General features: G+C 42.6%; 3 protein-coding genes across 3 annotated transcripts; 1 reads left to right on the top strand and 2 right to left on the bottom strand.

Annotated features, from left to right (window-relative positions):
• Positions 1 to 1,546: 1,546 nt before the first annotated feature.
• On the bottom strand, positions 1,547 to 2,573 carry LOC121776583 (aspartic proteinase CDR1-like). Its single transcript, XM_042173781.1, has 2 exons — positions 2,501 to 2,573; positions 1,547 to 2,391 (listed from the first exon to the last, which is right to left on the bottom strand). The coding sequence occupies exon 2, from the start codon at positions 2,338 to 2,340 to the stop codon at positions 1,849 to 1,851; it is 492 nt and encodes a 163-aa protein (XP_042029715.1). The 5' UTR covers positions 2,341 to 2,391; positions 2,501 to 2,573; the 3' UTR covers positions 1,547 to 1,848.
• Positions 2,574 to 4,997: 2,424 nt separating this feature from the next.
• Positions 4,998 to 5,450, top strand: LOC121776907 (aspartic proteinase CDR1-like). The gene has a single exon (XM_042174057.1). It carries the CDS (start codon positions 4,998 to 5,000, stop codon positions 5,448 to 5,450), a length of 453 nt encoding a protein of 150 aa, XP_042029991.1.
• Positions 5,451 to 6,955: 1,505 nt separating this feature from the next.
• LOC121776906 (aspartic proteinase CDR1-like) lies at positions 6,956 to 8,302 on the bottom strand. The gene has a single exon (XM_042174056.1). It carries the CDS (start codon positions 8,300 to 8,302, stop codon positions 6,956 to 6,958), a length of 1,347 nt encoding a protein of 448 aa, XP_042029990.1.
• Between the last annotated feature and the right edge of the window lie 5,900 nt (positions 8,303 to 14,202).

Here is a 14,202-nt window from a genome sequence, read left to right as displayed (position 1 = left end):
TATCTCCGGTTCCGATAACCCCAATATTGTTTTCACGAGTGATCTCCTCCATGATGGCAATTATACAGATTGGGCTGATGAAATAAGTAATGCCCTCTTCGCAAAAAATAAGTTTGGCTTCGTTGATGGATCAATCCCTATTCCAGAAGAAGGATCACCGGAGTTATTATTGTGGAAACGATGCAACGCAATGGTTCGAGGTTGGTTGCATAGTTCAATGGACAAAGAAATTCGCAACAGCGTAAAACATGCGAAGACGGCACCTGAGGTGTGGGAAGATTTACAGGAGCGTTTTGGAAGTGAAAGTGCGCCTAGAGCGTATGAACTAAAACATATCTTGTCTCTCACTCGACAAAAAAAGATGTATGTTTCAGCATATTACACCAAGCTCAAGGGATTGTGGGATGAAATTCAGGCAATATCACCCCTTCCTAAGTGCAAGTGTGGCGGATGTACTTGTGATATTAACAAGCAACTTATAGCAATGAAGGAGAAGGAACGTCTCTATGAGTTTTTGATGGGTTTGGATGAAAGCTTCGGAACTGTGAAAACTCAAATATTGAGTACGAAACCAGTGGTTTCCCTTGGAGCCTCCTTTCATCTTGTGTCTGAAGACGAGAGACAAAAACAGATTTATGCTACTGAAAAAACAAGCGTTGGGGCAGCAGCCTTTCAAACTCAAGCTGCTCGTCTTAATGACAAGAATTGGAGGGAACCCAAAGAAAATAGGCGTGAGCCCAAGAAGTGCACACATTGTGGGAAACTCTATCACTCAGTTGAAGAATGTTATGAAATTGTTGGCTACCCAAAACAAGGGGAGAGGGGTGGACGAAACAGTGGCAAGAAGGAGGATTCACGCTACAAATTGAGAGGCACCAACAAATCAGCACACATGGCAGCAGGCAGTAGCCCTCTTCCGGGGATAACAACTGAACAATATTCCAAGCTTGTGGAATATTTTAGCAAAAGTGGAGACACCTCGTAGGTAGCACGTGAAGAAAATCCTACATCCGCGAACATGGCCGGTAAGATAAATAACTTGAACTCATGGATAATTGATTCAGGGGCAACTGAACACATAACATGTGATAGCATGTTACTTGAGAACCAAACGAGCTGTGGAACTGAAATACCTGTCAAGATTCCGAACGGAGAAACTGTTCCAGTTAAGAGCATTGGGAATGCAAACCTACCCAATGGATTAAAACTAAACCAAGTTTTGAATATATCTGACTTCAAGTGCAACCTGCTTTCCGTCAGCAAATTGACAAGAAATTTGAATTGTGCTCTCACATTCTTTCCGGATTTTTGTGTTATGCAGGACTTACCTTCGAGGAATCTGATTGGGATGGGTAGGCATTGCGATGGTCTCTACCTCCTGGAACCGACTATCAAGAAAGGTACTGCTCTCTCAGTCAAAGTAGACTCGAAAACTTGGCACAAGAGATTGGGGCATGCTTCGAGTTTAAAAATACAGCAGTTAGACGGTTCCTTTAGTAGTTTTGGAAAGAATAATGAACACTGTGACTCTTGTTTGCGAGCCAAATTGACTAGGCTTCCATTTCCTATCAGTAGCATACAAACCACTTCATGTTTTGAACTCATTCATTGTGACATCTGGGGTTGAACCATATAGCATCAGAATGACAATGGTGTAATACCACAATTCCAAGCTGCCAATCAAATCAATAATCAAACCAAAACAAAAGTAGTAAATCTCAAATCCCAAATAACTAAAACTCAAGCTAGCAATGAGATTACCACAACATAACAGCCGAGGCCAGCGACAGCTTAACAAACCCCAGCAGCGACTTAAACGCCGCCACCGAAAACCCGGTCCACGACTTCTTAAAACAACCGCACAACACATAACCAACCTGCGCCAACACCACCACCCACCACGACACATTCTCCGCAATCGCCGCCCCCGCCAGCCCCATCCCGAGCCTCGTGATCAGCACCCAATTCAGCACCACGTGGAACCCCAGCCCCAACACCGATATCACCGTACATACCTGAACTCACCTGCTGCTTCAACGCCGCCTCGACTTTACCGTACAGATCCCTCGGGAGGAACGTCAGCGTCGTCCCCGAGTCGATCACGATGTTCCCTTCTAGTACCGATTTCTTCGATGAATCCGAATCGAACCTTTGGCTTCCAACGCTCATCCCCACCAACGTCAAGTGGTAGAATGTGCCTGTGTTTTTAGTGACGATCGGCGTCGTCACAACTCCGGCGCCGGACACCACGGCGCCGTCGCCAAAGTGCATCTTGCAAGCCTTTTGCGCCGACGTCGGGACCAGGCAGAAAGAAAAATTCCAGCCGATTGAAGGCCCCATCTGCCGGAGCAGCGACTCCTACAATGATGTTGCTGAACGACGCGGTCGGACCTAACGAGAGGATGAGGAATATATAGAAAAGAGTCGTAGGGAGGAGATAAGGATTTGTGGAGAAAAAATGGGTGTAGTGTAGAGTTTTATTAGCAAAAGAGTATCTCACATCGGTAGGGCGTCCGTCTAAGGTCGGCTCAATTGGTCGAGCCTGCGTTGTAATTTGTGACAGAGGGTTCCTGCGTTCGCGCAGCCCCTGCCCAATCTCTAGTAAAATCATTTTTGTTTAAAATCTCCATTTGTATTTGTTGGAAAAATTCTACAGGCTTCCATTAGTTGTGATGCATAATTTTGTTTGCAAAAGGAAATTGTGATGTTGAGTATCCCACATTGGTTAGAAAGAAGGGAAAGATAAGGCTTATAAAAAAGGACGAGTGCAAGTTACATACATACTTACTGGATGGGGTTGATGTCTGATCCATTGGGCCTAGTTTGGTGACCTCCTTTGCAATTTAGGTGGGGCACCCACCGTAAGGGCAGCCTGAGTAAAGTCGATTCGGAAGTTACTTGTATGCGCTTGACAGTCAACTTGATGTGCGTATGAATGAAAATTTTCACAAATATTGGCATAGTGTTACATAGAATAAGATCAACTATAAAGTAGGAAAAGAAAAAGGTAGTAGGTTCATTTTCACAAATATTGGCATAGTGTTACATAGAATAAGATCAACTATAAAGTAGGAAAAGAAAAAGGTAGAGTTTAAAAAAAATTGTGTTATTTAAGTTAAATCAAGGAAGAATAAAGTAAGGAATGAAAAAGGTAGAGATAAAGAGAGAACAAAAAATTGTGTTAAGTGAGTTAAAAAGATAAATGTAGTTAAAAGTAGTAATTTTTTGTTATTTATACATTATACAATTTTCAATAATTAAAAAAGATAGAACCAAAGGACTTTGACCAATAATACTTCCAACGAGACATTTAATTTTGTGAAATTAAATAATATAGCGTCGATCTACGTTCGGAGTAGAAGTGAGTTAATTATCCCACATTGAAAATAACAATCTTATTAAATAAGTATTTAATAAGTAGGAATGTAATAATTCTAGTGGACTACGATGGGCTGCAGAGCCCACACGTGCGCACACGGGCCGCCGTGAGCCTCGAGCCTAAGTTCGTGTCCTTGGACTGTGCAATGTTGTTTTCTACTATAAATTTTAATGCAAATCGTGTTTCGTCCATCTTCATTAGAAGATGAGATACAAATAAATTAAATAAACGATCCACTTGTTTATTACTATTCAACAATTTATTTAGAAGCAATAAAATAGATTGATGTAAATAATCAACATTAGGGCTCGGTGCTTGGGTGAATCCGTGTCCTTAGGCTGTTCTTTGAGCCTGGTCGTGGGGCTCGGTGCTGGTTGGTCTAGTTCTTTTTAGAGCACCAACGTTTCCATGTCAACGAGCCAAGTGGGATGACTCTTTGGGGACCCGGCTGGTTGGTCTCTTTGGGCCTGGTCGTGGGGACCCAAGGCTGGTTGGTCTAGTTCTTTTTTAGGGCACCAACATTTCCACGTTTCCATGTCAACGAGCCAAGCGGGATGACTCTTTGGGGACCCGGCTGGTTGGTCTAGTTCTTTTTAGAGCACCAACGTTTCCATGTCAACGAGCCAAGCGGGATGACTCTTTGGGGACTCGGCTGGTTGGTCTCTTTGGGCCTGGTCGTGGGGACCCAAGGCTGGTTGGTCTAGTTCTTTTTAGGGCACCAACGTTTCCACGTCAGCGAGCCAAGCGGGATGACTCTTTGGGTCTGGTCGTGAGACTCGGTGCTTGGGTTCGACCCAAGGCTGGTTGGTCTAGTTTTTTTTAGAGCACCAACGTTTCCACGTCAGGGGATGACACCTCGTCAGTATGACGCGGTAAAGCCTAAATGGCTGACACGTGATGAAGTCTACGTCGTGAACGAACCTAGACTCGCAGCGTGTCCCGATACGTCCGTCCAGGGTCAGCTTCTCCAGCTCTCGTAACGGTCGGCGGTTACAGACTCGCAATGATGATATGCGATGACAGCCATCATGGCTGGTTGACCCCTACAGTGGACTAAGCCTACAACCATTATGGCTGGTTGACTCTTGCAGTGGACTAAGCCTATAAATAGGCTAGCCATTCGATGCATTTCTACACTAATTCACAAGCATACACAGGATAAGCTCTATCCCTCTCTGCATTGTCTTTTCTTTCGAAGCTATGTCCTCTCCTCTATCCAGTTCGCCGGAGCTCTGCTGATAACGGTGTTGCTTCATCAGAGATGTAGCCGTTTTATCTTAGGGGACGAAACACCAATCCGAGAGCACTACCGGGGTGTATCTTGTCTTGCGGAAAGAGGACTCCTCGACTCGGCTAAATACTGTTCACGGTTTTCTGTTTCGATTTTTACATTGTAATTCCGTTTTAGTTTTCCATTCTATATTCCTTCTTTTGGGTTGTATTACGCCTGGTTTATATCTTATAATTCCAGAAACCAACAAATTCTCCTTCTGCCTCGTTCCAATTGAAGATCAGATTCACTCAAGCAAGCTGAATTTCGGCGGTGAGGCTGAGGTTTCCGGCGGTGTCGACGCCGATGGTGGTGAAGAAAGGGATGGAGACTTTCTAATACGTGACGATGGTAGGAATCAGCGTGGGGAATAAAAGGTTTGATTTTGACGGCGATGAGAGAGTGACGGTTAAAGAAGGAAAGCTTATCATCGACTCCGGAACTACGGTGACGATGCTGGCTTTGCCTGTGTATGAGAAGGTGATGAAGGCGGTGAAGAGCGTGATCAAATTAAAGCAGATTCCGGATCCGAGTGGGATTTTGGATTTGTGTTACTCTTCGCGAAGCCGAGAGAGGGATTTTCCGGTGATCACGATTCATTTGACGGGGGCGGATGTGAAATGGGGATTTGAGAATGCTTTTGTGATGACGAGTGATGAATCAGTGTGCTTTGCTGCTCAAGCCATGGATTATGATGGATTTTCTATTTTGGGTAACTTGGCGCAGGCCAACTTTTTGGTGGGGTTTGATCTTCTTACGAGAACGGTGTCATTTAAACCTGCTGAATGTGGAGGGACCTGAGACTTAATTTTGGAGTATATTTATAGCAAAATATTCTATATACTATAATTAATACACAGTGAAAATTTTGTCATAATATTTGAAAGTCCTCATTTTTATCAGTAATAGTAGTATCAATTTCATCATAATCTTATACCCTGACCGGCCTGACCTTTTAAACTTGTAACAATTTTATCTTGAAATTTCACTTCAATGTTGAATCGGAGTATTATTTCTCTTAAAATCATAAGTTTAATTAAGATGAGATACTAATATTTCGTTTTAATATTTAATTTAGAAAAAGTTACCTCAAAAAACAATTAATGATATTGATATAAGTAGAAAAGTGATACTAATAAAATTGATAAATTTAAAAAATTGAATTAATATTGACAAATTTAAAAAATTGAATTAAAATTGATACAACTGTTAAAAACTGGAATAGAAATGATAAATTTGATTAAGTAATTGGAATAGAAATTATAAATATTACTATTAAAATTAAGTTGGCATAATTTGATATTGCTGGCCGAGAAAAATCACCGTATAGTGTATTGGATATTGCTGGCTGAGAAAATTTACCCTTGAGCATTTTTTATGATTGCCACATGGCAGCTGATTATTCGTCCACGTGTACAAACGATTGGCTAGGAATGGTGGTATGGTGTTACTTTAAGAAGAGTTGTCATTTTAACGCACCCCTTATATATATTCTATTAGTATATATAAGTAAAATAAAATAAATTACATATATATATCATATGTTTTTTTTCGGTTTTCGGTTTTTCGGTTTCGATTTTGTGGTTTTTCGGGTTCGGTTTGGATTTTGAACTAAATTCGGTTTTTCAGTTTTGGTTCGGTTTTGAAAAAAACCGAACTGAAACTCGAATGCTCACCCCTATATACGATGGATCCTTATTTGATTTGTCTAATATGCACTTTTACGAGTGGTCTAATTTATATCCGAGATATCTATCTGCATCCAAAAAGGATGGCGTATGCGGCATCCTCTTGAGGACAACGACCACATCTATAATTGTATTTAATCCCGATCTATGTACCCATAACTGTCACTAAGAACATTATATATATGTCCTTGAATGAAACCTCTATTATAATACTAGTATGATATTTGGTGTATGAAATTGGATTTTGTTTTGTACTCCCTCCGTTCCTTGTTAATAGAGGCATTTCTTTTCGGCACGGAGTTTAAGAATAGTGTGTTAAATGGATGGTGAAAAAAGTAAAAGAGAGTAAAGTAAGAGAGATGAAGAGAGAATAAAGTAAAAAGAAGAATTACTTTTTGCTAAAAATAGAAATGACTCAATTAACTTGGAACTTCCCAAAATAGAAAAATGACTCTATTAACATGGAACGGAGGGAGTACTATATTAGAATTCTAATACAAATTTGATAGTTTGATATTTCCTTGTTTTAATATCTTGAACATTGTTTAATTCTTCATCACTTAGTAAATAAACATGTAATCATTCGTATCCCCTTTATTTAATAGTCCATCATCCACTTCATGCTTGGCTACAATCAGTTGGCTTAAACGACACCGTCTTCTTCACCAAATCATACCCGATCAAGAAGTCCATCTGCGCCAGATTCCCATAAATCGCAATCCCCAAACTAGTCGACTCCGCAAAGGCAAAGCACACCGAACTCTCACTCGTCTTAACAAAAGCGTTGTAAGCCTTCAACTTCACATCAGTCCCCTTAAAATGCGCCGTGATTTCCGGAATCCTGCTCTCAAACTCCTCCGTCGCAGGGTAGCACAGCTTCAGCTGTCTCGCCGGATCCGCGATCTCCTTCATTCCCACCTCCCTCTTCACCGCCGTCTCCACTTCCCGGTACATCTCGCTCGGGAGGAACGTCAGCGTCGTCCCCGAATCTATGATTATGTTCCCTTCCCCCGATTGAAACACGTCGCCGCCTTCATCGCCGCCTTCGTCGTCGTCCGACGACAACGGAGCCAGGTTGAATCTCTTGTTTCCAACGCTCATGCCTTCCAAAGTCAGATAGTAGAAGGTATCCGGCGACTTGGCGACGATCGGAGTCGTCAAAACCCCCGCGCCGGAGACCACGGCCTCGTCCCCGAAGTGCATCTTGCTCGGCTGGCTCGACCGCCCGGATATCGGGACGAGGCAGTAGGAGAATTTCCCCTTAATCGAGCTCTGCATCTGCCGGATCAACGACTCTTTCCCGCCGCCGAGGCCGACGATCCCCGACGCGCCGGCGCCGAACGTGCCCTGGTCGACGTGGCCGCAGCCGATGATGGTCGCGGGGACGGACTCGTTGGCGCCTAGGGTTAGGGTTTCGGTGGCGAGGTCGCCTCTGCTGTAGGATCTGTCGCCGTACTGGATGGAGTAGTTGCAGACGCCCTTGGCGCCGCCGCAGGAGGTGCTGCGGACGGATTTGCACGTGGGTGACGTGCAAGCGACCGGCTTGTAGGTGGAGGATTTGCTCGGGTCGAAGATTGGGGCCTTCTGCTTGAAGCATTTCTGGCAGGGGGCGCACTGCACCCACGTGAGGTCGCTCCCCGTGTCGGCGATGGCTAGGGTTTCGACTTGGGGGGTGCCGAGGCCGAACCTCATGAGGTACTCGCCGGCGTCGGGGACAATGTCGACGGAGGCTGCTTGTGGGGAGTTGTTGCCACCGTCTCTGAGGATTAGGGTTTTCGCGCGGTTGAATGATCGTTGCACGGTGGCTTCGACGTGCTCGAAGGAGGATTGGAGGGAGGGGGATTTTAGGGAATCTCTGTGGATCAGATCGACGCTGAAACCTGCTGCTTCAGTTGCGTGGAGGATTGAGGTTAGGGCTAGTGCACAAGCTAGGGCAATTTTGATGAGTTTCATTGTTCCAGACATGATTGATCTTGTTATATGTTGTTGTGTTACACTAATGTGTGTGTTTGGGTTTATATAGTTGAACAGTTTTTTATGTTTTAGTAATGATGTCGATGGACAAGATACTCTCTTGGAATAATGGTGTTCTTGCATAAATGAAAGTTACTACCATTGCTTGTATTTTGTTATTGGAAATCCTCAGATAGAGTACAGCTTTAAATGCTTGATAATAGATAGAGATATTCCTTAAATGAGTGATGTCATGGTTTACTTCAGGATATATCACTCTAATTTTGGATTTTCTCACCACGTCCTCTGTAATAGGACTAAAATGAATGAGTCTATATAGAACACCACAAAGTTTTTTAAAACTAAGGAGAATCATGCAAATGTGATTCTCATCACTAATAATAAATGGAATCACTCTCCACTAAATTTTTTAAACTTATTTTCATTCATATTTCTTCAAAATCATACTAAATCAAAAGAAAAGTTCTAATTGTAGATTGAGAATACATAATATTTTAGGTAGGGATAACTGCCTTAAAAGTAATCAACTTTGCCCAAATTCCGGTTTTTCCCACGAGCTTTAAAATTGGCGTATAAAGTCACGAACTTTGCATTTTGTCTAGTATTTCCCAACCCGACCCGACTCTGTGTTTTTCGGCAGCTCAAAATCCTATGTGGCATGCCTGAATATTGACGTGTCCGGCATCGGAAAATCGTAAAACGACGTCGTTTCATCCCTTTTCAAAGGCCCAAAATGACGTCGTTTCACGCACAACCATCTGCGGCTCCAGCCCCTCCGACAGGCATCGCCCCACGACGGCCTCCATGTCCTCGGGGAACAGATTGTCGAGTAACCCGTCAGTGGCGGCGACCACGACGTCGCCGCTCTGGACCTCCACCGCCATCTCCTCCGCCGCCCCTGCCCCTCTCTCAACCTCCCCTCGAGCTGATAAGGCGCGTTGAACCCCCACACCTGCGCCGGAGACCTGCTCCGAGGCCCCACCGCCAAAGCCAGAGGCGGTTGAAGCTCCTCTCATTCCACCTCCCGCGGCGGAAGAGAAGTCTGCAGTTGATGACTGCAAAGCCCTTGCCACAGTTGAAAGTAATTCCCTTGAATTCGACCTCTTACTTGTAATTCAGGCTAAATTATTGCATGAATTGAACTGATTTACAGTTGGTTCAAAACTATTGATTTCCTTTTCTACTGAAATTTCGACGTTATTTTGGGGATAAGTTGTATGAGAGGAACAATTACTTTGTGAGTAATTTCTGTTTGTATCTGAAAAAATTGAGGAGAGTAAACGTGATCACCATGGAGCCGCTATCGCCGACGTTCGCCGCCCGGAGGCGGTTTCCGGCGAGCGAGAGGATGCAGACGGTGCTCGATCTGAATTCAGCCGAATTCACTATTTTGTTATTTGTTTTAAAATTTTATTTTTTAAATTTTTTTTATTTTTTCACATTCACTAAATGTTGTCCATCTAAGCAGCCACGAGACGCCACGTCATTTAAAAACGACACATCAGCTCACCATTTCGCCGGAAAACCAATCATGGGAAATCGGCGACAAAATGCAAAGTTCGTGACTTTATACGCCAATTTTAAAGCTCGTGGGAAAAACCGAAATTCGGGCAAAGTTGATGACTTTTAAGGCAGTTATCCCTTTTAGGTACTACTATTAGCTATTTGTTCCCTTCCTAGCTAGGGGAATATATATTTATGTCGTCATGTATTTTCTTAGTACTATCTGAGTTGAATCTTATTTTTTTTTGGAATGTTCCAGCTAAGTTAAGTCATTACATTTTTTTTATAAAAAATAAAACATCCAATCAATCTTACTTTATTTCATTATCTACTTTTCTCTCTTTATCTTTCATACTTTATTCTTCTCTGCTACTTTTCAACACAATTTCTTAATCTCCAATTCCAAAAGTTTTTTAAAACAAGGGTGAAAAATCATGCAAATGTGATTCTACTCACTTTATTAAAGACTCACATTTTATTATACTCCCTCCGTCACCATTACTTGTCATTTGTTTCTTTTTCAGTTCATTCTCACATTCCACTAACTCATTCATATCCACATTTAATTATAAAATCAATATAAAAAAATAGAACCCAAATTCTAGTAAATTTTTCAACTTAACTTTCTTTCACATTTCTTAAAACTCGCGCCGGATCAACTTGTAACACTTACTGGCAGACTAATAGCGTACTAGTTATAGTAATATACAAAATGGAATCATACTCTCCTTATTTTGTAAGCTCATTTTCTTATACATTTCTTGGAAATATTACCAACTTAAAAGAAAACTTTTAATTGTAGATTAGGAGTACATAATATTTTCGTTTACATTTCTTGGAAATATTACCAACTTAAAAGTAAACTTTTAATTGTAGATTAGGAGTACATAACATTTTCAGTACTAGCAATATAGGTATGCCGATCATATGTATCATTTTAATAGCAATATACAATATTGTTATGCTAAAAATTGATATTAGGTCCTATCGCATTTAGAAAATTTTCCCATCTTTGTCCAAATTATCAATGTACGTCCAAGGTCAAGGATAGTTAAACCACTACCCAACCTTACACTTCTCATATGTTTCTGAATTAATCCATTTTTATTTCGCAGAGAATGCATGTGTATCAAAATGGCCAAATAAAACTTCAAGGATAAAATTGTGTCAATATTAAATTTACTGAAGACTAAGAAAATGTAAATTTAATCATTTAATTACGGGACACAATTTAATAAAGATTTTGTGTTTGAGAGGAGTAGATCAGCTTTTCTTGTAGATCTTGACCGTCCAATCAAGATCTCAGTGTTTGCGAGGGAAAGTTTGATGAGAAGCAGTTGCAGAGTGATTTAAATCCCTCCGCCAATTCATTCATTCTCAGTCACAACCACATTACTCTCCATTTCGCAACCAAGAAAACAGCCATGGATTTTTTCCAGTGCATCAAGCTCTTCACTTTCTCTCTGCTCCTTTCTTGGAGCTGCGCCGCCGTCCCCCACCGGCCGCCCTCCACAATGCTCGCCGCGGACACCCTCCGCATCAGAGGCTACTCCATCTTCGCATCCCTTCTCGTCTCCATCTCCTCCACCTCCAACTTCTCCGGCACCCTCCTCGCCCCGTCCGACTTCTCCTTCTCCTTCGCCTCCACCCGCATCCTCAACCACCACCGCCCCCCGCCGCGCCCCTCCATCCCCGTGTTGCATCCTTTTTCTGGTATCAAAGATGACACCACACGAAGAGCTCCAATCGATCACTACCTCCATGATTTGATGCAACTTAAACCAAAATCAAATGCACAAATCGATAGAACGGATGAGCACATGATAGGATGTTGTATCCTATCGATCAGCAATAGAGCACTCGAACGATTATGAAGAACAAGATAAACCCTAGTTGAGGTGCTAGGGGTCGATTTCTGCCAGAACCGGGAATGAGAATAAGTTTATACTTTATTTCTTAATGATTTGAAATACGATAGAATTCTATTATATAGAATTCTAAACCCTAACACATGTCTTGCTAATCAAGAAACATAATTAAAATAAAAGATTACAAAAGATATGGAAAATAAATAAACACAACTACCTAAAATAAAAGATACGCTAAAATATTGGAGATATCTTCGACGAAATTTGCTAGATCGAGGACTGTAATAAAGGAGTGCTCATTTCAGTTGGAAGAAGCTCGGCTAGAAAGGAGTTCGGTAAGCTCGGCTTACCGAGCTGGAACTAGCCTGGAACTAGCCGAGAAGAAGAAGAAGGCAGAAGTCGGTAAGCTCATCGGTAAGGAAGCTCGGTATGGAAGCTCGGTATGGAAGCTCGGTAAGGAAGCTCGGCGTTGAGCTGGAATGGGCCGAGAAGGAAGAGTTCGGTTGTAAGCCGAGAAGGAGTTCGGTCTTGAACCGAGGAAGGAGTTCGGTCTTGAACCGAGGAAGGAGTTCGGTCTTGAACCGAGAAGGTAGAAGCAACCTAGCCGAACTAGCCGTTGGAGCAGCAGTTAGTTAGCTGAGATGTAGCGGTTATTCTTCTTGCTTTCTTGATTCTTCTTGTAGTTAGTTAGTAGCAGTTGCTACTTGATTATAGAGCTTTAAATAGCTCACCGTGTATGTAGTTTAGAGTAGAGTTTAATCAATAAAGAGTTTTCCAGTTTTCTCTCCAAGATTATCATCTTCAATACTCAAAGTGTGAGTGTGTGTGTTTTCTGCATTGTGTGATCTCATACAACAGTGAGTGTGTGTGTGATCGTATTGAGTGTGTGAAAGCCTTGTGTGTGCCAATCATAACAAGTGGCGCCGTCTGTGGGAAAGGGATATTGAAACTGATTTGCAGAGGATCAAACGGTTTCAGAGATGGCAGCAAGGCTTGATGCAGAAAAGTTCACAGGCAAGAATGATTATGGCCTGTGGAAGATGAAGATGAAGGCGGTTTTAATTCAACAAGGCTTGGCGGCAGTTCTTGCAAAACCAGAGGAGAAAGGAAAGGCTCCAGTGCTTGATGAAAAAGCTCAGGCAAAGATGGAGGAGATGCAGCTCAAGGCACATTCTGCAGTGATTCTGTGCCTTGGAGATAAGGTCTTGAGGGAAGTTCAAGAAGCCAAGACTGCGGTGGAGATCTTGGACAAGTTAGATGAAGTTTACTTGGCCAAATCCTTGGCTAACCGGCTGTATCTCAAGAAGAGGCTGTATGCCTATAGTTTTTCTGGAGATAGGTCCATCATTGAGCAGCTAGAGGAGTTCAACAAGATCATTGATGACCTGGGATCTGTTGATGTCAAGATCTCAGATGAGGATAAGGCCATTCTCACATTGAATGCCTTGCCTAGCTCGTATGACCAGCTAAGTGATGCAATTATCTATGGAAGAGATAAACCTATCACCTATGCAGAAGTCTATTCAGCCTTGATGGCCAAAGAACTCCAGAAGACAGCCAACAGAGGCTCTGCAAGCTCCAATGTTCAAGCTGCAGAGGCCTTGAATGTGAAGAAGTTCAAGAAGCAGAACTTCAAGAAGAAGTTTGAGGGCCCTAAACCCTCAAGTTCTGATGCTCAGAAGGAAACCAGAGCCTGCTATTGGTGCAAGAAACCTGGACATTTGAAGAAAGATTGTCATGCATGGAAGAGAAAGATGGCCTCTGAGGGACACAATCAATCTGATTGTGTGGAGAGTGCTGATCCCCCGGCTCAACTCATGAATATCAGTGATAGTGGGGTCAGCCATAGGTGGATAATGGACTCGGGGTGCAGCTTCCATATGTGCCCCAATAGAAGCTGGTTTCATGATCTTCAAGAAGCATCGGGTACGGTTGTTCTTGGTAATAACCACATCTGTCAGATCAAAGGAATAGGGAAGGTAAAGCTAAGCCTACAAGATGGCTCTATAAAGATCCTAACTGGGGTGAGGTATATTCCAGAAGTGAAGAGGAACCTCATTTCATTGGGAATGCTGGAACAGAAAGGGTTCACCATATTGATGAATCAAGGAAAATTGTTTGTGAAATCTGGAGATGCAGTGATGATGGAGGCTGACAGAGAGCATATTCTCTATTATCTGAAGGCTAAGGCTGTTGATGGAGAAAGCAATGCAGTGTCAGATGATTCCATAATGCTATGGCACAAGAGATTGGGCCACCCAGCCGAAGGAAGCTTGAAAGAACTCATCAAGAAGGGTCTGATCTCTGGAGATTTCAACAAGATGGACCCCTGTGAGCAATGTATACTTGGAAAGGCTAAGAAGGCACCCTATCCTACAGGTATTCACTCTTCTACAGCCCCTTTAGACTACATACATAGTGATCTTTGGGGGCCTTCACCGGTGTGTTCAATTGGTGGAGGAAAGTATTATCTAGCTATCATTGATGACTATACAAGGAAGTTGTGGGTATATATTCTTA

This window comes from Salvia splendens, chromosome 18 (genome assembly GCF_004379255.2).
Source record: "Salvia splendens isolate huo1 chromosome 18, SspV2, whole genome shotgun sequence".
Taxonomy (NCBI): Eukaryota; Viridiplantae; Streptophyta; class Magnoliopsida; order Lamiales; family Lamiaceae; genus Salvia; species Salvia splendens.
This window is presented reverse-complemented; position numbering and strand designations above follow the sequence as displayed.

Bases quoted from the DNA above. Each gene is read 5' to 3' on its own strand.
- LOC121776583 (XM_042173781.1), bottom strand. From the start codon at position 2,340: ATGGGGCCTTCAATCGGCTGGAATTTTTCTTTCTGCCTGGTCCCGACG.
- LOC121776906 (XM_042174056.1), bottom strand. From the start codon at position 8,302: ATGTCTGGAACAATGAAACTCATCAAAATTGCCCTAGCTTGTGCACTA.
- LOC121776907 (XM_042174057.1), top strand. From the start codon at position 4,998: ATGGTAGGAATCAGCGTGGGGAATAAAAGGTTTGATTTTGACGGCGAT.